A 24,491-nucleotide genomic window follows, 5' to 3' on the forward strand; every position below is an offset into this window, starting at 1 on the left:
GCCAACAAAATATCTCATATGAAAAAAAGACAATAAAAAGAAAGAAAAATTTTAAAGGATTGGAATGAAAATATATGAAGTCTAAATAAGATGGTTGGTACCACAAATGTTAAGTTGGTAACAATCGTATCAATATTAAAGCTGTATGCAATGACAATTGGGACCTTTTGTGGACCAACGGAGCACAAGCACTCTCTCAAGAAGCATGTTCTTGTGTGTGTGTTAATAAAGGGAACTTCCCAAATTTATAGATTTCCCTCTAACTTCAGATTTGGAGGTATAAACCATAAAAAGCACAATCGCATTCTGTGATCTTTAGGTTCATAGGCACAAGCAGGGGAAAGGCCTGTAGTTGTAGGTAGGAGCAGGGAAGAGGGTCCGGGGCGGGGCCAGAAGCTCAGGGGCGGAGCCGCGTCTCGAGGCGGGACCACGCCTCGGGGGCGGGGCCGCGTCTCGGTAGCACGCCCTGGACGTCCCCACGCCGTCCCGCCCCTCTACGCTGTAGCCAAGTCAACTTGCGGACGAGACGCAACAGGCCGTGCTGGGTGAGTGTCGTGGTCCCGGTTGTACCGCGCGGGGTGCAGCATGTGGGTCTTCGGTCGGGCTGAGAAGTGCAGCCCCGGAGGGCCCGGGCCTGGCTGGTGAGCCAGGTAGCCGAGGACTGGGGACCTGGCCACGTGCACCGCGGGCCTGGTGGCGAGCGGCGCACGAGAGTCCGGCCGGCTTGCTAGAGCCGGGCTGCGCGCGCAGACGGGGAGGGGCGGGAACCACGTGCGGAAGACAGAGGCGGGGCGCGGGGACTGTCACTCAGCTCCGGACTTGGAGCTTTGCTTGTCTATTTATCTCCACCCGAGGAAGACTGCCTCCCTGACTCCAGGTTGTCCAACAGGTGACTTAAGAACAGGTTTCAGGAAGTCCGCCAGCATTCATTATCTGAACTTCCGGCGCCGGGAGTTGGGTTTCACCTTTTGAATAACTGGTTACCTCTAACTTTTTTGGGCTGCATCTTTTGTGACCTCATGGCACCCTCCCCCCCCTCCCCCCAAACACACACAATTCGTATTCTGTTTGTATAAAGCTCCAAAACGTAACTGCCACTCAGTGAGACATCTCAGAATTAATGAAAACTTTCTGTGTGCTGAAAACAGTTGCTTTCAGGTTAGCCTGGTGATCTTGTTACAAGCAATATGTAATTAAAAAAATATTTCACCATTTTATTTATTTTATGTGTGGATGCACACATGCTATGGTGTACCAGTGAAGGTTGGTGGACACTTGGAGGGATTCTTTTCTTTCCACTGTGTGGAAGTGATTAAACTTGGTGGTCAGGGTTTGTCTGCAGGTGTCTTTACCGACTGAGCCGTCTCTCAGGCCCACGGTATATAATTATTGTCGGGTGTGTTTAATTGAGCCAAGTTCAATCTAGTATTCTCTAGGTTAGTGGGCCTAAAACTCGTTAGTTAAGGACTTCAGTGAATGTAGATTTCTGCCTCCTGCATCAGAAGTGGTAATCCACTAGACTTGATGTGCGTCTAGAAATTTTCATGCTAAAAGCTTTGCTGGTAAAATACTGCTAAGATGGAGAGAGACTTCCAGGGCTGCTAGTGAGTATTGCTATCTTTGGTTACTCCTTCAGAATAGTCCTTAATTGTGCCAGACTCCTGTCTTTCCCAAGAGCTGTTTTGTGGATTTTGTTGATCTTGGGATTTTTGGTTTTCTTTGGGGGGGGTTGGGTGGGTGTTTTGTTCGTTTTGGGAGTTGAGTAAGGCTTTAGAGAATTTGCTAAGAAGAAAAAGTGAAGAAAAATTTGACTTGACCGTCTTGTGCCATATTTTGGCTAGATTTTGGCAAAGTAGAGGTAGCTATCCCTTAAGTTCTCGTGACTTCTTGTCATTAAATTTTGCCATGGGAAAATTAGGGCACCGTAAAATGTATATTCTTAAGTTTGTTGACTATAGTGAGAGTGCCAACATTTATTTTCACAGTAGAATTTATTAGTGATACAGGAGTTACCCTTTTGGGTATAAACTGAGACCCTTTTGGAATTCAAATGCTTTTAAATCAACTTACTGAAAAACAATTGCTTTTCACAGCTTCCTCAACCCTGGGGCTATAGAAAGAAATATTCTGTCTTCTATCTGGGAGATCCATGGGGCTTACAGACAGGTGCTGCACCATTATAGATAAGCCAGTCTCTGGTTTAATGTCCTGTATTTCTTGGAATACAAGAAGTGTCTTTGTTCCTCCTGTGCTTCTTACTGCATGTGAAATGGTGGGGCAGTTTGGGATATTTGGAGATAGGCCTAGATTGGTAGCTATGTGTCTTCTCTGCTCCACCCTCCAAAGGCTATAAAAAAAAAAAAAAAGAGTGGTGTAAGTAAAATATAATGTATCTGAGTTAGGTTCCAATTAACTGAGGCTCAGATAAATTCTATGTTAACATAGGGGGAAGGTAGGTGGGGTAATAGTAGGCGAGGCAAGTTCTGTAGTCTTGAGCTTGACTTGTTGGTGATTGTAGGTGGGAAAAATCTTAAGTGGTTTCATTCTTGCTTAAGTATTTTGGGCACTTAGCCACACCTTCTGGTGACTGTGCTATTTCATTCAGGTTATTCTTAAGGAAACAAGCCTTTTGTGTTTTTCTCTCATCAAACTGAACAATTGTGAAGGTATGAGGCGTGCCTTAAATATAAAAATATAATGTGTGCCTTACTTTGGAAGGTACCTGTGCTGGCTTGTCTTATGTCAACTTGACACAAGCTAGAGTTACCTGAAAGCGGGGAGCCTCCACTGAGAAAATGCCACCATAAGATCTAGTTACTACAAGACATTTTCTTAGTGTTTGATGTGTGGGACCGCCTCTGGGCTGGTGGTCCTGGGTTCTATAAGAAAGTAGGCTGAGCAAGCCAAAGCCAGGAAGTGGCATCCCTTCATTGCCTCTGTGTCAGTTCTGATCTTCAGGTTCCATTCCTGTTCCAGTCCTGAATTCCTTCAGGAATGAACAGTGATATGGAAGTATATGCCAAATAAACCTTTTCCATCCCAACTTGCTTTGGTTATGGGCTTCCATCACAGTAATAGTAACCTCGACTAAGGCATTAAGTGCCTTTTATGATACAAGTATAACACAGTGGTCTAATGCTTTTATATTAAATGTGAGAGGTTCAACAGTTTGCTAGGTGAAATGCTAACCCAATTGGCACAAGAAAAAGGTACATAAGATGAATTCCTGGGGTGTCCTGTGCAAGGTTCCAACTATCTTTAAATGGAGTCATACTCGGTTGTTTTTCACCTGATTGTATCAGCAGGTGGGAACTGTTGCCCACCAGCAAGGCTATTTAGAGATTAAATGACAAGAGTTTTAGGGCAATGAGGGCTGGTGACTGATTATCTAGGCAGCCTCTGCTTGACATATACCCTCAGAAGAGTATATATGCCGCTTGCTTACAGTGTCAGCTGTGTTGGTTGTGTGTTTAGGCCACTGTTTTTATTTAATAGTAGTAAAAACTCCAGAAATCTCAATTGCCAATATCCGCTACAAAGCTGATTTTTTAAAAAAAAGAACAGGAGTTATAGTCTCCTTCCTTAACTGTCTATAAATTGATTGTTTACTGAGTCTGTCTTCATATTTTGTATTTCCGTGTCTCTTCAGATTCCAGCTATGGCAGTTCATCTCACCAACACTTCAACTGCTCGTGTTAAGAATTAAAACTGTTCTGTTTGAATCAAAGGGATATACAAACTATTTTCAGAAAGTTTGTCTCATTGAAGCACTGTCTTAGGGTTTTACTGCTGTGAACAGACACCATGACCAAGGCAACTCTTATAAGGAAAACATTTAATTGGGACTAGCTTACAGGTTCAGAGGTTTATCAAAGCAGGAACATGGCAGCATCCAGGCAGGCATGGTGTAGGAGCAGCTGAGTTCTACATCCTCATGTGAAGGCTGCTAGAAGACTGGCTTTCAGGCAGCTAGAACAAGGTCTTAAAGCCCAAGCCCACAGTGACACACCTACTCCAACAAGGCCACACCTTCTAATAGTGCCACTTCCTGAACCAAGCATACACAGACCATCACAAGCACATGTGTTAACACTAGTTTTACCTTTTTTCAGGTCACCTTTAGCTCCTACGCTGCGTTGTTAGTATCAGCTAGTTGTCATTGTTTGCCGCCATCATTCTCTGCTTTGTGAAAGAATTGAGCTCCTTGGTGTTACAAATTTAGATACTAAAATGAGACCTTCAGAGGGTTTTCTATTTGTTCAGTTTCCACTTGCTAATTTGTTGAGTTTGCATCTGGGTTGCTTTTTAAAGGCTGTTTTAAAAATTAGTTGTTGCAGATCATTCCAGGACTCCCAGAGCAGAATACTCCATTTGTTCAGTCTGAAGTGCTGCCAGAATGCTACTCCACATTTGATAAGAAAAGACAGCTTCCTTGTAATCCTGGTAACTCAACACAGTAGGAAGTCCTAGCATTTTAAGTTACTGACCTTGAGAAAAATGTGTTATTTTTATAAGCACTGTGATTCTCAGCCTTCTTTGGCAACAGGATGTTTGTTAGCAATCAGAGGAACAGAACATCTCAGAATAAGAAAGGAGAAAGAGAAAGTAAACAGTTTGAACATCACCGATCCAGACGTCTGACTTCTGAGCACCAATATGCCATAAGTTAAAAAAAATTTCAAACCTCAAATTGGAGACACAAGAAAAGTAGGCATAAAATTACCCTAGGCTATGTCTGTAAAGTGTATATGAAGCATAAATGAATTATGAACTTTGTTTTGGTTTTGATTTTAATATGTTTCCTCCACCCCCCAAATCTCAAGTCTACACTAACTGCTTGGTTGCTAGCCTCTGGCACTCCTGGGTGGACTCGTCAGGGCATGATGGAAGAAAGTTAGGTGGTAGAATGGTGCCCTTGAAGGGAATGTTGGTAGCCTGGTGTCTTCTCTTTTTGCCTTTCTGTGACCATGAGGTAACTGCGCTATTATATCCTCTTGTCAGCAACTTTGAGACTCTCCACAAGACAAGAACCATCCAGTGGACTAAAGACCCTGAAACTGAGCCAAAAATAAATGCTTCCTGCTTTAGTTGGTTGTCTCAAGTGCACAATTTCAGGTTTGCACTATGTGGTGTCTCATACATGTGCAGGTATTGCAAATATGGTCCCAAATACTTTTGCAAATTTTGTATTGTGAACATTTGTAGGGTTTGAATTACAGTTCTTGAACCTACAAGAGGGCAACTCATATACATGTCAGGATTTGTAGTTTGTGGGTGTTTGGGAATGTTGGTCCTCTTGCTACCCAGATGTGTGCCACAGACCAGCAGTGATGTTACTATGGGTATCTGGTCAACTTGATGCCCCTGTGTCTTTTGTGCGTGTTAAATTGGAGAAGTACTGTGTTAGCGGCTAATGATGTTGGTGATTGATATCTTGTTCCAGTTAAAAAGTTAGATCTTTTTGAAGTCTGTCACATACCCGATTTTAACCTTCCTTTTCAAAGCCCTTAATTACTTTTTTTTAAATGGGCAGAGGGCCCTGATGGCGACAGTTCTCAAACACTTGAAAGTGGAGTTTACGGTGTTTGTCATCTCATTCCAGCCACCAGGTGACGCCACTGGCCCAGGGCATGTTGTCTTCTGCCTGGGAAGGTTTTCTGTACTGTGTTGAGCAGCACCTGGCAGCAGACAGCTGTTCCTAATTCTCTATCAAATGTTTGTACCACAGAGAGTACATCTAATTAGATTCAGGACCTGGTGCTGATTGCAGCCAAATTCAAGATTTTTTGGCTTTGCCATTTCAATGGCCATAAGCTTAACCTTTGAATAAGAACTACTGAGAGAGTTGAGTGGTTTAATTTGGGATGATCAAGACTCCTAATTAATACTGATTTCCAGGACTTAGTGCTTGTATACATAAGACATTTGTGTTCTTTAGATGAATGTACAAATTGAGTGGTATTTAAGGTTGAATCATCTTGGAATAAATGACACTAGCTTAAGGCTGTCTCATCCCGGAGGGTATAGTCCTGACTAATGTGGAGTTCTCAAAGAGGCAAAATGGTCAGAATCATGCGTGGTGCATGTGCATTCCTGCAAACCTGACAATGTCTTATTCCTTTGGTAGGTTGACATTCCTTTCCTACTTGTGAACAATGCCAAAGAAAGTGAAGCCCAAAGTGGATGAGAACGAAGAAGAGTCTGTTCCTTGCAAGCAGGTTAAGGAGGAGCCTGCTACGCCTTCTGTATTAAACTTTGACAGCCCCAGTAGTTTCTTTGAAAGTTTAATCTCACCCATCAAAGTAGAGACTTTTTTCAAGGAATTCTGGGAGCAAAAGCCCCTTCTCATTCAGAGGGATGACCCTTCACTGGCTGCATATTACCAGTCTCTGTTCAGCCTCTCAGATCTGAAGAGAGTCTGCAACCTAGGGCTATACTATGGAAAAGACTTGAATGTCTGCCGGTGCGTCGGTGGGAAGAAGAAGGTTTTAAATAGGGATGGCAAAGCACAGTTTCTTCAGCTGAGAAAAGATTTTGATCTGAAGAGGGCAACAATTCAGTTTCACCAACCACAGAGATTTAAGGTAATGGATCTCCTCATGGCAGAATTCTGAGACATATGAAGGCAGTCATGTTTGGGCACATATCAGTTTAAGATTGAATGGCTGGTTTTATGCTGGAGATTATTGTGAGAACACACACATACATGTCTTTCATTTGGTCTTTAAGTACATTTGAACTTGGGAAAATCTGTTATTTTATAGATAAATTTGGAGGGAATGTGATATGCTCACACATGCAGGCATGTGTGGAGGACAGAAAAACGATGTTAGGTGTCTTCCTATGTTACTTTCAATCTTATATTTTGTAATTAGTGTCTCCCGCTGAACCTAGAGCTAACCATCTGTTTAGATTGGGTAGTCAGTGAGTTCCAGGGATCCAACTGTCCCACTCCCCCATCTCTCAGTACTAACATTACAGACATACTGCCGCATCAGGTTTTATGTGGGTACTAAGGACATAACCTCAGGTCCTTCTGCTTGTCCAGCAGGTATTCTTATCCACTAAGCCATCTCCCCAGCACCTGTTTAGATGTTTTGAATTTGTAGCAATCATAGTGGATTTTTAAGTATCAGAGCTATAAAAACCAGACTCAAGTTTCCAAATAACATGCACCTCTAGGATGTGTGTAGTGGGCTGATTTATTTTGGTGTATGGTAAGAATAAGGTGCATGGTAGTGACACTTGAGGTTATCTTCCTTTCCTGCCCACATCTCTCTGAGTGGTGGCTTCAGGGCTGTGAACAGATGATTTATCAGATATCCAAAAAATACATGTTAACATATTAATAACAGAACTTGTCACATTGAGGAGTTAAGTCCTGGAATAGTTCCTGAGTGGCCATCATAAGTGAAGATAGCATCCTTTAATAAATAAAGAAAGCACAGTCACTGAACTTGTAACTGCATCTTCAACCAACATGGTTTGACTCTATATCTTTTGTTAATAGGTCACAGTTTGAAAAATGCAAAAACCAGAGGGCCAAGATAAAAGGGAAAGCTACAGAACTGTAGCATTTTGGGTAATCCTTAAGAAGAAAATAGACACATTTGTCAGTTACATGCCAGTGGGTTTTTTGTTTATTTGTTTTGTTTTTTTGTTGTTGTTTTGATTTTGTCCTCTTAGCAGTATCAGGAGCTATAAAGTTACCTATACATTCCTAAATGATCTCTTGGGACACTAGAGAACAAGAGGCAAGGCCTGGTTTCCCAGTGGTGCCAAATATTAAATAATAGAGAGCCAAGGCCTGTAGCCTTTCTCCAAAATAAATTAGGCTCTTTGGGAGCCCTGCTAACTCTTTGAGCTACTCAGAGGCTATTAAATTATGTTTCCTGTGCTAAGGAGAACCTCTGAGATCTATAAATAGGGAAACCCAGTGGGCAAAGCTTTTTCCGTGTTGACCCAGTTCTTCCCCACTTGCTGTTCTCAATACTAGATTCCTTACAGCCCAGTGGTAGAACTGACTCTCAAGCCTTGTTCATTGGTGTTCTCAGCAAACCTAATGTTTATACTATACTGCCTATATGTCAGTCACTGTGCATTCCTTTGTATTAAAGCTTTAGTCTCTTTATCTGTTTAGGGTAGGTATCTTAGTTATCGTTTGTGGAGAGACACCATTACCACAGCAACTCTTACAAAGGAAAATATTTAATTGGGCCTGGCTTACAGTTCAGAGGTTCAATCCCTTTTGGTCATGATGGGAAGCATGGCAGCATGCAGGCAGACACGGTGCTGGAGAAGTAGTTGGAGAGTTCCATATCTGGATCAGCAGGCAGCAGAAGAGAGAGTGACACTGGTCCTGGGTTGAACATCTGAAACCTCATAGCCCACCCCCAAGGGACATACTTATTCCAACAAGGCCATACCTCCTAATAGTGCCACTTCAGTATGAGTTTATGGAGGCCATTTTCATTCAGACTACCACAGTAGGTGACTTGTTTTGAAGATATGGATTCTGGAGCTTGACTCCCCAGATTGGAATCTTGGCTTAGTTAATGGTTGTGTGCTTTTCTGCTTTAGCTTCCTCACTTATAAACTGATGTTAATGATCTTTTCCACCCTGGGAGACAGGATTGCTATGGAGGGTACTCAGTTATCAGAGTAAGCACTTCGAAGGCAGGATATGCTGTTATCTACAAAGCCCACTTGTGACTTCCTCTTACCTGACTTGTAACTGCTCTCTCTCAGCCTTATAGCCGGTGAGTCACTCAAGGGAGCCTTACTCAGCTTGTTCTCAGTTCGCTGTACCCTTCCCAGGATGTCATTTCTGCTTCTCATGATTTAAATAATTATTTGTCGGTAGTTCACAAATGTAAATTCCTGCCCTTACTTTCTTTAGAGCCTCAAACTGACTTCAGAACATCACCATAGGAAACTATAGCATCCTCAAATTAACATTTCCAGTGTAGAGCAATTTTTATCCTCCTGAAAACTCTGGGGGGTGAAGGTAGAGCCTGCCTGCAGATACGGGTGGAGCATGTAGGTGCATGCACACACACATATAAAGGCTAGAGACTATATTTTTCTCCATCTCTTTCCATTTCTCTTTTTTTTAATGGCAGGACCTGGATCTCCCCACTTAGGCTAGACTGTCACTGCCTCCTAGAGCTGGAGTTAAAAGTACCCAGAGTAGGTGCTGGGAATTCCAGCTCAGTTCATTGTATCTGTGGCAGATACTTTACTGGTTGAGCTGCTTGCCAGCCCCTGAAAACTTCTTTTTCAATAGTCTTTTCCCAGCTCAGTAAATGGAAGTAGTAGATCATGGATCAAGTCCAGAAGCAGCTTGTTTCTCTTCTCCTCCTTTGTTGCAGAGCCCTCTCCAATTCCACAGTGTGTCTCCACCTTTTCTTCTGTCCCGCCACTCTGTCTATTCCTTGGTTGTGCTGCTTAATCATAGCTTCCAAATTAGTCTCTTGAAGTTCTGCAGTCCATTCTACCCCAAAGTGACTGCAGGCTTTAACGGTATAAATTGACTTGTTTTGTCTTCCAGTTTCTCATTTACCTGCTCACATCTGTTAGATTACCTGGAGTGTGCACACTGCAGAGTTTCCTGAGGAGACTTTTACTGTTTAATTGCCTGCCCTGTAATAATTGTACAGTAGAGACATCCTAATTGAATTTGCTTTCTTATTTTCTATTCACATTGTTTTTTATTTCTCTTTGTCAAAGGATGAGCTCTGGAGGATCCAGGAAAGGCTGGAGTGTTACTTTGGCTCCTTAGTAGGCTCCAATGTGTACATGACTCCTGCAGGATCTCAGGGACTCCCTCCACATTACGACGATGTTGAGGTAAGAGAACAGATTGATTGTCCAGGCTGGAAAGAGCAGGCTGCTGAGAGCCAGACTTGATCAGTTGTCAGGGTTGTCTTCATCACTCTTAGGCACCTTAGACCAGGTCTGTGGCTGTTCTGGGGCCTTCCTGAAGATGCTGACCTGGTCTCCATGTTGGGATGCCTGCAGACTGGCTTCCTGCTCCTTCTCAAAGCAAGAGCACTGCTGATGAAAGACTCACACAGTCTTTAGAAATAGGATTTTGTTTTGTAACTTATTTATAAAAGAGTAATTGACTTTAAAAAAATTAAAACGTAAAGTGAGGTGAGATCACAAATAATTCATACATTTCTTTGACTTTGTCCATTTTCAGTGGCTATGAACAATATGTGTATTTTTTTTCACTTGTGAAAAGTCTTGGTGCAGCTTGAATGAAGGTCCTGGTTCCACTTAAATCCCTGGTACCTTTACTAGGGTTGATTTCATTCTTACATGGCTTCCACAAAGTTAACTCGTTGGCTTGGATATTTTGTAGTTTTACTTTTTATACTCATACGAGGTGTGAACACAGATATAACAAGTCACTTTTCATTCCTCTAAGTACTATTTTAGGTACATACATTGTCCACAAGTGTAATATTTAAGCTCTGGGCCATTTACTTGTGTCAGATTTTTCTGTCAGATTATGGCTTTCAAAGGCCTAGCTGATAGAAGATGTAAAAGCTGGTGGAGTTTATAAAGAGCCCAGCTGTGTCTGAAAAGTAACAAGAATGAATGTCCAACACCAGGAGTCCTGATTACCTGTTTAAAAATTGCTAGGAGTGGCGGCTTATCTGTGTGTAAGGAACATGCATTTCTGATACATGTTCTAGAAGCTCCCAGGTTGTCAGGAAGCTTTCTGATGCTCTCTGGTCTGTGGCTTCCTATAGGTTTTTATCCTGCAGCTGGAGGGAAAGAAACACTGGCGCCTGTACTCCCCAACTGTGCCTCTGGCACACGAGTACAGTGTGGAGCCTGAGGACCGGATTGGCACACCAACACATGACTTCTTGCTGAAGGTATGGCTAGTCTTCTATTCATTTTCTAAAAATCGTTTCTCCACATATGATTCAGCTCAACAGAAATAATTCAACAAATCAACTTTTCTAGAATAAATGTGGATGGCTTAATCTTGGCCTGTTTCCCCACGTTTAAGTCAGTAGTCAGCATGTGAGCAGAGCACGGTGATGCCTTCCTTTCCTTGGTAGGTGCAGAAGAGAAGCCCATTACTCTTCTTGGGGGTGTGGCAGATTTAGAGATAATAAAGCTGAAGTCACTTAACTGTAGTGCCCTTGAGCAAAAAATTTATTTATCTAAATCAGGGAATCATAATATTTACTTTGCCGCCTGGGGATTGAAATATACTATGTTAATGATTCCTTTACAACCACATTCTTTGGGTGAGATGTCAGCTTTTTGAGCACAGTGATTGTTGTAATAACACAGATTTAATTTGTAATAGTCCCAGGGGTCAGAAATCTTAAGTTGGCCTCACTTTTGGAAAAACTTCATTTCAGGGAGAATCTGCCTCCTTGTCTTCCCCAAAGGACTTAGGGGCAATTATCCAGATTCCTGTGGAATAGAATGAAGTATGTCTGTGAAGGCCTCACTCAGGGTAGCACCAAAACAATAAACAGTGGGTGTAATTGCCAGAAATGTTTATTTGCTTGAAGTACTCTGCCATTTTAGGGTGATCAGCCGTGCAAACTTTAAGAATACACTACCCTATACTACATTCCACACACACACACACACACACACACACACACATATTAATCTGTGTTCTACACTGCATGCCTTGCTGGGTTAGGCTCTGAGGAGGCTGGGTTAGGAGTGATATAATAGATCCTCTCGGAGAGATCTAAGGAAAATTCTCAAGAGATGAGAACTGGCAGTGACTGTGGTAAAACCATACCCCATGCTGCCCCAACACTTGGAACCAGCATTTCCTTAATCCTCTGAATAGTGCTGTAGGCTTTGGGGCTCTTGTCCCATTTTAGTGATGAGAGTCTAAGGCTGAGGCAGCTAAGCAGGTTGCACTGGTCCTGTGACAGAAAGCCCTAACTTAACCAGAGGGAGGGAGTAGCCACCCCAGAAACAGGGTTTTACTTTGTGGATCTCAGTCCTGTGAGGTTAGTTTCAGGTATATCTGGTGTCACCTGATAATAAAGATACCACCTGAGCCCAGCACACAGATTGTCCCTGAGATATATAGTGATTTCTAGAATGAAGAACTTAAACTCAAAGCATGTTTATCTTAAAGACAAGAGACTGTACTGTGCACTTAACTCTTCTGTTCTTCCTTTAGCCTGGTGATTTGTTGTACTTCCCCAGAGGGACCATTCATCAGGCAGAAACTCCTTCAGGCCTGGCCCACTCTATTCACCTGACTATTAGCACCTACCAGAACAAGTAAGGCCTTTGCTTCCTAACCTAGTTTTTAGGACAGCTCTGAGATATGGCCCAAAGCAGCCATATTCAGGATCGACCTGAGGAAGTTGTCTACTGCCTCTTATTCTGTGCTGACTCTTTCCATATTTCTTTGATGTGTCCCTATGTGTGATTGGCCTGTCTGGATATTCTATCAGCATTGTAGATGTCCCCTTCTCCCCCCACCCACGGATACTTCACAATACCTAAATAGAAGATAGAGGGTCCCTTAGAGAGGCAAGGAAAAGCAAAGCAGAGAAAACCAGTAGCTATGGGTATATCACAGTACGTTTTCAAAGAGACGCTTGGAGCTTGGAGTGATATGCTCAGTTCAGCTTGGGTATCAGGAATAGGCTCAGAGCAGACTTGACATACAGCTCAGTGAGTCTTAATGGATGATTAAGTAGGAGTGGGTCAGAAGGTCATGGTGGGTAGGAGAAGGTAGTCCAGAACCAGGAGACATCAAGTCCCCCCTGCTGAAAAGCAGGAAATTGTAAAATGAGTTAGTAAGTTTATCTTTCCTTCCTCATGACCTCTGTGAAACTCACCCATGTTCAGATTTACTAGGGGTTATAGTTATATTCTGCCTGGGTTAGTGCCATTTGCACACAGTGGGAAGGCATAAATTTTTAGGTTTTGAAAGTACTTTGTCACTCTGATGAGGTAAAGAACAGAAAATCTGAGGACAGTCAAGAGAGCAGGGGTGGTAGAGAGGTGGGCCACTGGTAAATATGCTTACTATGCAAACAGGATGTGACTTGGGATGTCAGCATCCATGTAAAGGAAGAGGACTTTGGGAGGCTGTGCGTGCTCCGGTGCTGTTGGACAGCAGGGATCAGAGGGTCACTGGGATTCGGCTACCATCAGGGCTCTAGTCTCTGTTAAGAGACTCTGTCTCAAAGGAGTATTGCAGAGAGTGATAGAGGACATCAAGTGTCTGGCCTCAGCATAACGTGCACACAGTCATGTGCATGTCCTCACACTCACTGATGCTACACTCATATTCACACACATGCAGAAAGAAGAGTAGGAGTGAATCAGAGGAACTGTAGGCTAGTCCTATTAATGTCTGTATATTCACTTCCTAATTCTGCTTGGTGGTTACATTGGTGCCTCCATGGTAGAATTTTTGCCTTCTTAATCCTGCTTTTCTTTAAATTCTATATTTGTTGCCATCTGGTTTCCTTTTTATTGTTTTTTGTGTTTTGTTTTGTGGGTTTTTTTTTTCACTTTAAAGATTATTTTATTTTATGCAGATTGTTGTTTGGCTATATGTATTTATTGCGTGTATGCCTGTGCCTTCAGAGGCTACAAGAGGGTGTTGTATTCTTTGGAATTAGAGTTACAGATAGTTATGAATTAATTACCACATGGCTGTGCTGACAACCAAAACTAGGTCCTCAAGAAGTTCTTTTCACCACTCCAAACCCGTGTGTGTGCGTGTGTTTTCATTCCACTTTAGGTTCCAGGGGTCATAATCAGGCATTCCTGGCAATGGCCATTACTCACCGATCCATCTTGCCAGCCCTGGTTATTTTCACTTCCTCTTTTTCCTTTATACCTTGTAGGTGTGATGCTATCAGAAGTTCCATCCATTTCCCCTTACCTTCTTAAACCTGTTTGCTTTTGTTTCTGCTGTTAAGTACCTGCCCTGGTCCATCTCTCATCCTGAAATGAAGATCCGGTTGGCCTCTGTGTCTCGCTGAGTCTTTATTCAGTCAGCTGGGGCTAGGGTTGCTGGCCTGGGCTGTGGGTGGGTACTGTGGCTCATGTACCTAGTCTGGCCTCTGATTTGGATAGGAAATGCAGGAGCTAGAATGGAAGAATGTAATCTGAGTGCCAGACCTCTCAGAGGTGTTCCTGAGCTCTGAACCTGGGCTCCCACTGTGGTAAGGGAATGTACAGCCTCTTCTCAACACCTCAAAAGAGGCATCACTGGAATAGCTTGGGCCTGCTAATGCCAGAGCAAATAACCCAAAATTAATATTCTTACCCTTGGAAGAATACTGTTTATCTGCCATCAAATTCCTCTGTGATTTCTTGGCCTGTGACTTCCACCTAAAAGCCTGCAAAAGACTACCTATTTCCCTCTTCCAGAGATCTGCCTCCATCCTCAGGATCCATCCACAGGAGTGAAGAAAGTGTGGCTTTAAGTCACACAGCAGTATGACGCCAAGTAGTGGATACTTTGGGGAAAGTGTGTCAAGAGGCCCTTGCGTCCTCCTTTGCCACTCTTCTAGGATGGGAAGCATGAAAGTGTCAGTGTTCCTGACTGAGGAGCATAAGCCATGCTGTGATTTCCATTTGCATGTCGCTCTCAATTTGAAATCTGCTGGTGACATGGGAAAAATTTAAACAAGTTATGTTTAAAGAAAGCAACCCCACAGAGTGTTTTTATTTTTCTTACTTAAACTGGTACACAGTTGGGAAAGAGCCACTTCTAACTGCCACAGAGGAGGGAATGAAACAAACCTACCTCAGAGGAGATGAAGTTAACTAAGCACTGATACTTTCCTCTAGATATTATTTTTGGACACTGGCTTGCTCTCTAACCCAGTAAAACCATTATTAGAAATCAGTTTTGTTTTAAACCATTGGTTTTGCTGGTGTATATTTTTACTGAGGATCAACTTTCCTCTTACTGAGTAAAATGTGTCATATTGCTATTCAGGTAATTTCGTATAGTACGGGAATCTGTCTGTTATCCTAAATGTATTTCTGTTGGACTTAATACCTGTAAGGTTTTTTTTTTTTTAATAAGACTTTACTAAGCGTTGAGATTTCCCATGTATCTGTTCCTATATAGAGGTTTGTGCTTAGTTTGACCTTCCCAGTTCCTTCTTGGTGGTCGAATCTGTTTAATTTTCTGAATTGCTCAGAAATGGGCAAGTGGGAAGCCAGTTTGCAGTTTTGGGTAGTAATTGGTATTTACATATATTGTTTATTCATTAACCACTTTAGTTATTTTCATTTTCTTATTTCATGTTGTAGTTCATGGGGAGATTGCCTTTTGGATTCCATTTCGGGGCTCGTCTTTGACATTGCAAAGGAAGATGTCGCGTTAAGGACTGGAATGCCCCGGCGGATGCTCATGGTGAGAACAGAAGCAGAAGCAGGCGGCGAGCCGTGCACTAGGAAGGCAGATCTGCTCATAGGAAGGCCCCGACCTTCTTCCCAGATGAAGCAAGCTGGCTTGCTGAGCAGTAGGATTTACACAGCTAATGGAGGGTGGCTTTATGTAGGGCCATTCATCTGGGGCCATCTTTGACTGTTGTTCAAAAGTGTTTTGTGTATTTTCACACAGTAGTACTAGGGGATATTGGCTAAATAGATAGTTGAACAAATGAACATGGCCTCAAGTCTATATTGAGCACACCTGAGGCATCTGGTTGAAGAAGGGGCACCTTGGATTTCCTGATGTTTCTGCATTTTTCATCTTTGGCTAGTTTGTAGACCATAAGTTGACTGGTGCTGAGTAGGGTCCGTTGCCTCAGGAGAGTGACTTGCTTCCCACAGAGCCTGGATAGTACTAATTCCAAGGATCCCCTTTCCAAGCAAAATCTGAAAATTATTTTAGTTATGTTTTTATTTATATTTCTACAAGTGATGGACAATGTAAGATACATGTTGCTTATAAGGATGTAATCAGCTTCCTTCTCTTAAGGTCCAGGTTGTCCCTCCCCCCACCATGGAATGGCATGGTTTATGTCATTGGAGGTCAATATTGGGATTGACGCTCAGGATACTACAGTGAAAACTAACCTGGGTGGCTACCTCTAACAGAATCTGGTCAAGATTCACTTCTTTGCTTCCAGAGTGTGGAAACCCCAGCTGATGTAACAAGGAAGTTGAGTGGCTTTCTGAGGACTCTTGCAGACCAGCTCGAGGGCAGAAAAGAACTGCTGTCATCAGATATGAAGAAGGACTTTGTCATGCACAGACTCCCTCCTTTCTATTTGGGAAATGGAACAGACACTATGGACCCAGGTAGGTTTTGCTCTAGGACCTGGGGGTAATGGGAGACACTTGATGCTTTACTGCTCATCTCCACTTGGAGCCAGTGGAGCACATGAAACATTTTAGGTTTCAAGTAGACAGCAGTCTCTCCTTAGTGTGTGTGGCTTCACAGACATGCAGTCCTCATTTATCAGTAGTCTTTGTCATCGTGTCCAGAAATGTTGAAGAACTTGACTATGACATAATCTTGTCAGAATTAAGGCAAGCATGTTAAAGTATGTTTCCACTAGGTAAAAAAAAAAAAAAAAAAAGAATGGTTAAAGATGGCACGAGTGTCCCAGGCTGCAGTGAGTAAGGTGTGACAGGTTGTCTTGGAGTGATGGAATTCAGCTCATAGGTACGGTACTGTTGGTGTCCAGCACAAGCCACAAGGAACACGCTCTCACATTCAAAGCTGTATATTGTGACTCGTTGCAGCAGGATAGCTGCACACTGTAAACTATTTCCACAAAAGGGCATTAGAAAGAATTTACAGGGTGTGGGCCTAAGCTGGACACTTCAGTTTCCAGAGGACTCATGGAAGCAAAACTTTGGTATGGATTGGTACTATCGGGAAGTACCTGGGTCTCTTTCCTCAGTGCGTGGGAAGAATGTAGGAGACTTGCGTTACCTCAGATAAATAGCACCTTCACTCGGACCAGGGGAGAGAAGTGTTGGGCTACTGACAATTTGAACACTGTTTTTGTTTTTTGCCTGAGTTCAGACCCCAAGTATGCTTGGTGGTACTTTTACATTTGACCAGCCACACGGTTATTTTGATTGACAGTAATATTCTGTTACACAGTGTTGAAGAGAGTGCTGAGAACGAATGCTAACTGAGCTAGCCCTTTGTCTCGGAGTCACCAAGAATCTTTTCCCTATCATAAGTCTCACCTATCACCAGGTGACAACCACTAAAATATATAAAGTTCCTACTTAGGATAACTCCATATTATATAGCCTTTGAAAGAAGTTTAGAATTTAATTTTGATGATATGTGTTCACAATGCCATATTTTACCAGTAACATTAATCTTTAGGAGAACAGAATTTGCTAAATAAATCCCTTCTTAATTACAGGATGTTTATCTAATGGTTTTCCCTAGTTTAGCTACTATAGTCAATAAGGTTATGATTCCTTAACACCCCCCCACTCCCCCGAAGGCCATATAAGGTCAGCTTGTTTCTTCTGGCGGTTCTTTTCATTTTCCTAAGTCCACTTTAGAAAGAGAAGACTGTTTTGTGGTGAGTCATAAAGGACAGTGTTTCACTCACAGTGACTGAACTATGTGCCATTGTCACACAGCTCATTCCTTCCAGAGCCCAGGTGTAGTAAAGGCTCTGCTTTCATGAAAAAAGCAGCACAGTTCTTCTCATCCACAGATGGGGTTATTATACCTATTTAGTATGGTCTTTGTGTGTGGTGTTGGGATTCGAGTAAAGAGCCTTGTGAATACTAGGTAAGCTCTCCAGTGAGCCCCACACCCAGCCCTCTAAGATACTATTAACTTGCATTATTACTTACCTAATGATATGCCTGTATCACTGTAAGAATGAGGTCCATGGAGGTGCAAGCTGCACATTTAATTATCATGATAGATGTGGGAGAGCATGAGCTGAAAGATGAGTCACAAGCAAGTTTGAACATGTTAGTTTCCTTTTTTGATGGCTGGCTTTCTGTTCTAGGTGAAAAGTTGCCAAGGTTGAACAGCATAGTAAGACTGCAGTTTAAAGATCACATTGTCCTCACAGTAGGGCCAGATGAGAATCAATCTGTGAGTATCCAGGGGGAAGAGATACCCTCTTTGCATACTTTTTCCACGAACCTCATGTTACTCCAGTAAGATCATGCCCCTCTCAGTTCCTGTTGCAATACCTGTTGGGGATTTAAGGGCCTACCTTTATCCTCAGAGTCCTCTTCTTGTGTATGTGTCTGACCTTTGCTTCCTAATCTACTGCAGGCTACACTTCATGAACAACTGAAGACGTCTTTGAGTTTCCCTGTCCCTGTCTATACTACAAGGATCTAGCTTACAGTCTACAGTAGACACCATAGAGAACAAAATCTATACCCTGTAATTTGGCCTTTTTATGCATTGTTTATCCAAACTGGCTGGTAGGAAAGCTTTGTAAAATTGTAAATTTCTGTGACTAGAGAGATGGATCAGTAGTTAGGAGCACTTGCTCCTCTCCTGAGAAACCAGGTTCGATTCTCAGCACTCACATTGTATGGCAGCTCACAGCTGTCTATAACTCCAGTTCCAGGCCATTTGATGTCCTCTTCTGGCTCCTAAGTTCCAAGTTACCTGATGTCCTCTTCTGCCCTCTGGATTCCAGATATGTAGGTGATGTGCAGACATACATGCAGGCAGAGCACCCGTGTACATTAAAACAGTTTTGGGGTTTTGTGTTTGTTTTTAAGAAAATACAATTCTGAGTTGTATCTAGTTTGAAATGGATCCTATCCATTTTTTTTTTAAAGCCCTAAACTCAGTCTGTGAGAACTAAACCTCATGGCTTTACCTAGTAATTCCTAAGCATTGAGGAAAGCCCAGGCTGTGGCTATCAGGACTAAGCCTAGAGAAGGATGATGGAAATAAAATCACTAAAGTACACACTTTATGATTTTGATAACTAAGTCTGAGACATCATATGTTGGCTCAGGCATTTAGCTAGTGAGGGACAAGAAATAATAAATGTTGTGGAAGACCAAGGAGAATAGAGATGATTTGTGATCCACTACTGAAATTTAAATGGAATTTTTAGTAAATAACACAACTTGTATTTCTCAACAGTTGATTATAACTTTTTAGTATGTTCTAGGAATGTCAAACTTTGATAGAACAAAGTGCAAATGATTCAAGAAGAAACTGTTACTGATAAGCTGACATATAAATCAGGATCTTGACCATCCTAGCTTGTCTCTATTAACAAAAGTAACTTCAAGTATCAACAGTTGTCTTGTAACTTTGTGCCAGAGTATTTTGTACAGAATTGAATACATTTCATTTGAGGACCAGGGCTTTAAAGATTTTCATTAGGGCCAGCTATGATGCTGTATGCCTTCATCCCAGGCAGGTATCTATGAACTCAAGGCCAGCTTGCTCTTTATAGCCAGTTCCAAGCCAACCACAGCTCTAAAGCAAGCCTGATGTCTCCCCCACACTCCCCAAAAGGTTTTCCTTGGTGTTTTATTTTTATCCCTCTTCATACTGAAGCCCTCAATATTCTTCTTGTTGATAACTTAATACTTTCTTTAAAGGATGAAGCTCAACAAAAGATGGTTTACGTCTATCATTCTCTGAAGAATGTGAGACAGATGCACATGATGGGAAAAGAGGCAGGAACAGAGGTGTGTTCCAACTGAAAACAAGTGTCTGTCCTGTGGTTTGGGTTCTAGCTGGAACAGTTACTCATGACTGAAAGGTCATGTGTCTTTACAGAAGCATTGTGGACCTGCCATTTTCTTGACTGATAGGACAATTAAGTCAGTCAATATTGTGAAGGATGTATTGATAGCAGCTTTAAAACACAATAGCTGTGACCTTAGCTAGAAAAGTGTGACAAATACCAAACATTCTGCAACAATTTAACTGCTCAAAGTAGGTTGTTGTTGGGAGTCTAAGCTTTCATGTGGGAATTGATGACTTTTGTGAATTATCTAATTACAGGTGAAGTGGGTTTTTTTGAAACAAATTTCATACTTCTGAAGTATATTAAAAATAGACACATTGAGAATTGTGTAAACTTATGCAAAATCCATGAAGTAACTTTATTTTTGTTTTTACTAAACAATGTATCTTTCTTCAGATCTATGGACTTCGCTTTCCTTTATCACATGTGGATGCTCTGAAGCAAATCTTGTGCGGGTCACCAATTCGTGTTAAGGACCTGAAACTTCACACAGATGAAGAAAAGGAAAACCTGGTCCTGTCTCTCTGGACAGAGTCTTTAGTCCAAGTGCTCTAGTGGCTTTATGCAGAGAATTGTTTGCTGTTTCCTCTACACATAAAGGACTTGGTGTTCTGATTAGTACTCAGGATAGAGGTGTAGTTACATAGAAGAACAGGGAACAGAAGCTGGTTTGTGTCTTCATGGACACAAGAGGGAGAATAAGAAATTACTAAGCATCCCAGGCTGTGAGAAAATGATATTTTGGACAAGTTTATTTAATCCAGTGTTGTAGAAAAGGCACAACTCCAGTACATATGTCATATAGAATTATGTCATAACCTGGCTTGTCTTGGTTCTTTGGAAGAAATAACTCCTTTAAAGAACATCCTTGGCTCCAAAAATACTGTTTAACAATTAGAATTTAGGAATAAAGTTGGTTTTTTTTTTTACAATGAAAATATACATACCTTTGAGCATACATGACCCCTTTCCCCATTAAAATAAACATGTTTCATGTAATACTGCCATGCCCATAAGAGGTACCTGGCATCTGTGGATGTGCAGAGCTCTCAGATGCTGCTTGGAAGATGACAGAAGAGCCAGAGATTGGAAAAAAAAAAAAATCAGGCCAGTATATACATGGAAAGAACAAGTGTATAAAAAAAGTAGGTGGCTCTTTGAGTCTTAAGTATCCACTGTTATTTTACATTCTAAAGTGCATACAAGTTGGTATTTTTAAAAATATTGTTGGAGAATTTCTGTAAAAATAAGTATTTTTCTTTCTGGCCAAAACTGGGGCTGAAAGCAGTGGCGGTCTGAATTAAGTCCATCTCAGGAGGGAGAAGGGTGTTGACCTGTGGACGTAGTGCCTCTAGACTGGTTTTGCCTAGCTGTAATTGTTTAAAATGGGAGTAAAACTTAGTTGTCTGTCACCAAGTAGACAAAGTCCTGGTGACAGAGTAGAAGCCCTGTTTGCTTTAACTCCAGGGAGTTCAACTCTTAGACATAAGTGACTCACTCTTGATACTACTATTCCTCCTTCAGTTGGGCAAAATGTAAGGGTAGCACTCTCAAGAGTATTGTCACCCCAGGACATGTAGGTGGGCACTCCAAGGATGTTTGTACATTTGTAGTTAGAAGAGCAGTAAAGATTGGCCACGCCACAGAAAGTACTTTTAAGTAAGTACTAGTAGTGCCTTTTGCCTCAAGGAGCCAAGGTAACTCCTTGGGGTCAGATAATTAAAGAGTATAAATACTTTATGGGTGTTTCAGTTACAAAGTTTCTGTATAGAAACTAAGTTTGTTTTTTTTTTGTTTTTTTAATACAGCAGCAGCTTAATACGAAAGCTTTTTTAAGTAAGTCTTTAGGTGGTGCTAAAAATTACTCATCTTCCTGCAGTAGTATGACAACCTGTAGGAGTTTGTTTTCCTATGCCTCATTCACACAAGCATGGTGCAGGACACTAGTATACTAATGCATGTAACAGCATTGTCCAGATAACTTAGCTCCATCAAGAACAGAATTCATGGTTAGTGCTTAGGAGAGAAAAGACAGATTTCAGGAAATTGGTCACTACAACTGGATCCATCAGGAAAAGAAATAATTACATTTTCTTCACAAGGACACTCCATAACCAGTGAGAATATTTTAGCTTTTCCATGGAGTAGTAGTTTGACCGCTTGGGAGAAAGTTCTGTGTGCGGTGCAGTAGTGTGAACACAGCAGCTTCCTTCCGGTGCACACAGGCAGGAGTGGGCGGAGGTGCCTTTGCGATTCTCTCACAAGATTTCAATGTCCCATTTCTGTGTTTCTTCTCCCTCCAGGGGCTGATTTACAATGACATGAGTCTTGTCATAATAGTTTCCTCCTAAAATAGAAATGTCAGAAGAAAAGATTTGTTCACAGGGGTGGTTGGCAATTGCACAATTTCACACCCTTTTTGTTCAAAACACTAAGTAGATTAATATATTATTTGAAAGCAGTTTGAAATGGGAAAATGGGTTTGAACCATGAAGCCAGTATTCACCTCAAATTGGACCCACTTGTCAAACTGAAAAACTAAAATATATATATATATGCATGCATAATGCCCAAAGAAATACACCATACAGAAACAGTCTCCCCAGTAAACTCTAGGTGAGTGCCAGGTACTGTTTTGTTTCTTCAGCAACAGCCATAGTAAATAATACTGGCTCTGACCTTGAAACATTAAAGAACAGGAGTAATGTTAACAACAGGCGCTCCTGTTGTAAATTTTAACTGAGGGCTTTTTAAGGATCACAGCAGTTCAGTACAGGATATGTTGTCTGGAAACGCAACAGATGACATCTTTGTTTTGTAGATTTTGGTGCTTCAAAATTTAGAATCCTGACAGTTGATCAAAATTAAGGTTGCAAGTGAAATTTTTATTATTCTAATGATAGAAAAGCTATTTAGATTTTATTGGGGTTTTTTTCTTGGTTCCTGGCTGTATGACCCTTAGAGTTCATTATTTTCTTTTTAAAACTTTTTTCCCCCAAATGTAAGTGAAAATGACTTTATTCCTCTTAAATGAACAGAATGTGAGGGTGGCAGATCTCTCCCCGGTCTTAGAGTTACAGACAATTGTGAGCTGTCATGTGTTGAGTAGGAATTGAACTTTTCCTCTGAAGAGCAGCCAGTGCTCTTTACCACTGAGCTACCTCCACAGTTAACTAAAAGAGTGTTCCTTACTTGGAAGGAGGAGTTGGAACTTGCACTGGCATTCAGAGGCACAGAACACTGGTTATTATCAAAGGCTCACCTTTAACATCCAGGACAAGTTCATCACTGAGATACGAGCTGATGGTTCCGTTTCTGTTCATTCTCCACTTCTGCCTGAACTGCCCGTGTTCAGTCCACAAGGCTACCTTGGCTCCAGGAGTGTCTCGGCCTCCAATCACATCAAGACATGTGTCACTGGCCTATACAATCAATAGTCAGGAAATAAAATGACTCTACTGCTATACAATCAATAGTCAGGAAATAAAATGACTCTACTGCTTTTGCCAACATAAATTCAGTAGCTATTCTTAACTGAAAAATATAATTTCCATTTATCTTTAAAAGTCTTTATGACTGACGAAGAATAGGTAACAAAACAAATACAAAAGCTTGTTTTTAAAAAGCTCTGCCTGTGACACCAGGTCTTCAGTAAAGATATGCTGAACTGGAATGGTAAGTCCCCGTTAGCTTAAATACATGATGCTTGGTTTTCTATTTTAAATGACAAAACACTGCACCAAAGATAAGCAGATATAGTAAGCATGTACTAAATTTAAATGCTTTTTGTTTTGAAGCATAAAAAGTAGATAGGTCATTGGTAATAAATATTAAAACATAATAGTGTTTTTCTGAGGTAGTGCTCTGTTCCCCAGAGCAGCAAACATGATGAGGGGAAAGCTTATATTTCATTTTTTTAAGCATCGTTCATGACAGGTTGTTCTACTGTGGCTCCACTGTATATTCAAAAAAGAAAGGGTTTTAACATGTTTGGAATCACAAGAGAGAACTGATCTTATCTGGCTGTCAAATAAGGAACTGTTCCTTCTTCCACAAGCATATTGCCTGATTTGGCTCCAATGGAGGGAATCATTTAGATTACATGTTAATCTTGCTTCTTAAACTGAATCTGTACTTTCTAGATTTAAACAAAAGTCTAAGTCCATTTTTATGTTTATACGATGAACTAGGAAGCCAACATTGTTTCAGCATGCCAGCCGATCTGGTAGTATTGTAGTTAGCATACAAACGTGAACATCAGAAAAAGCAGGATCTTTTACCTTGGATTTAAAGAGTCCTCGGCAGTAGTGCCAGATCTGAGTGTCCTTCCCACTGTAGGGAGAGATGCATACAGACATTGTCCGTGCATCTGCTGGGTTCCCAGTGACTGTCAAATATTCATCCTGGGCTCTGTTCCTTATTCTGATATATACTGCAGGCTACACAAAGAGAAAAACCATTGAGGGGTGGGGACCTTAAACTTCCTTATTGGAAAAGCAATCTGTCCAAAGCAGGAAAATGAAAGGTACTAACTTTAATAAATATGTTTCACTCAATTCCTTGGCTGGTATGTACATACTTTCTGTTGATAAATCCTTGGGCACAAAGTTTAAATTATGCAATGTCTTTTAAATGCTCTGAGAGGGTAATTTACCAGAACACAATGTAAGGCTCAGGCAGTATGGAATTAGGGATTTGGTGAGTTTCATCATGTGTCAGATAGGCTGGGAGGGATGGGGAGAATAAGGGCCAGGGTTGGGTAAGATCCCCAACATGGGTCTT

At 41.6% G+C, this 24,491-nt stretch overlaps 2 protein-coding genes across 3 annotated transcripts in view; one reads left to right on the plus strand and one right to left on the minus strand.

Annotated features, from left to right (window-relative positions):
• Positions 1 to 439: 439 nt before the first annotated feature.
• Riox2 (ribosomal oxygenase 2) lies at positions 440 to 24,265 on the plus strand. 2 transcript variants are annotated; one of them, XM_034514840.2, is made up of 10 exons: positions 440 to 545; positions 6,128 to 6,584; positions 9,730 to 9,849; positions 10,761 to 10,889; positions 12,179 to 12,282; positions 15,292 to 15,394; positions 16,116 to 16,287; positions 17,982 to 18,070; positions 19,558 to 19,647; positions 20,106 to 24,265. In XM_034514840.2, the coding sequence occupies exons 2-10, from the start codon at positions 6,156 to 6,158 to the stop codon at positions 20,262 to 20,264; spliced, it is 1,395 nt and encodes a 464-aa protein (XP_034370731.1). In that variant the 5' UTR covers positions 440 to 545; positions 6,128 to 6,155; the 3' UTR covers positions 20,265 to 24,265. The 2 variants fall into 2 exon arrangements, with proteins under 2 accessions (XP_034370731.1, XP_076799170.1); XM_076943055.1 differs by lacking the exon at positions 440 to 545 and adding an exon at positions 867 to 889 and having other exon boundaries at positions 20,106 to 20,409.
• The window catches only part of Crybg3 (crystallin beta-gamma domain containing 3), a 112,816-nt gene continuing 108,771 nt past the window's right edge, over positions 20,447 to 24,491 (minus strand). Inside the window, exons 20-22 of the mRNA XM_034514839.2 lie at positions 23,990 to 24,148; positions 22,972 to 23,131; positions 20,447 to 22,056 (exon numbers count right to left, since the gene is read on the minus strand). Of these exons, the coding sequence (XP_034370730.1) occupies positions 21,968 to 22,056; positions 22,972 to 23,131; positions 23,990 to 24,148 (408 nt within the window). The 3' untranslated portion in view covers positions 20,447 to 21,967. The remainder of the gene's footprint in view (positions 22,057 to 22,971; positions 23,132 to 23,989; positions 24,149 to 24,491) is intronic.

Source organism: Arvicanthis niloticus, chromosome 12, assembly GCF_011762505.2.
Source record: "Arvicanthis niloticus isolate mArvNil1 chromosome 12, mArvNil1.pat.X, whole genome shotgun sequence".
Lineage (NCBI taxonomy): Eukaryota > Metazoa > Chordata > Mammalia > Rodentia > Muridae > Arvicanthis > Arvicanthis niloticus.

Excerpts from the sequence above, each read along its gene's own strand:
- Riox2 (XM_034514840.2), top strand. The coding sequence starts at position 6,156 with ATGCCAAAGAAAGTGAAGCCCAAAGTGGATGAGAACGAAGAAGAGTCT. Across the intron at positions 12,283-15,291 it reads ATTAGCACCTACCAGAACAA|TTCATGGGGAGATTGCCTTT; the intron begins GTAAGGCCTTTG and ends TTCATGTTGTAG. Across the intron at positions 19,648-20,105 it reads GAAAAGAGGCAGGAACAGAG|ATCTATGGACTTCGCTTTCC; the intron begins GTGTGTTCCAAC and ends ATCTTTCTTCAG.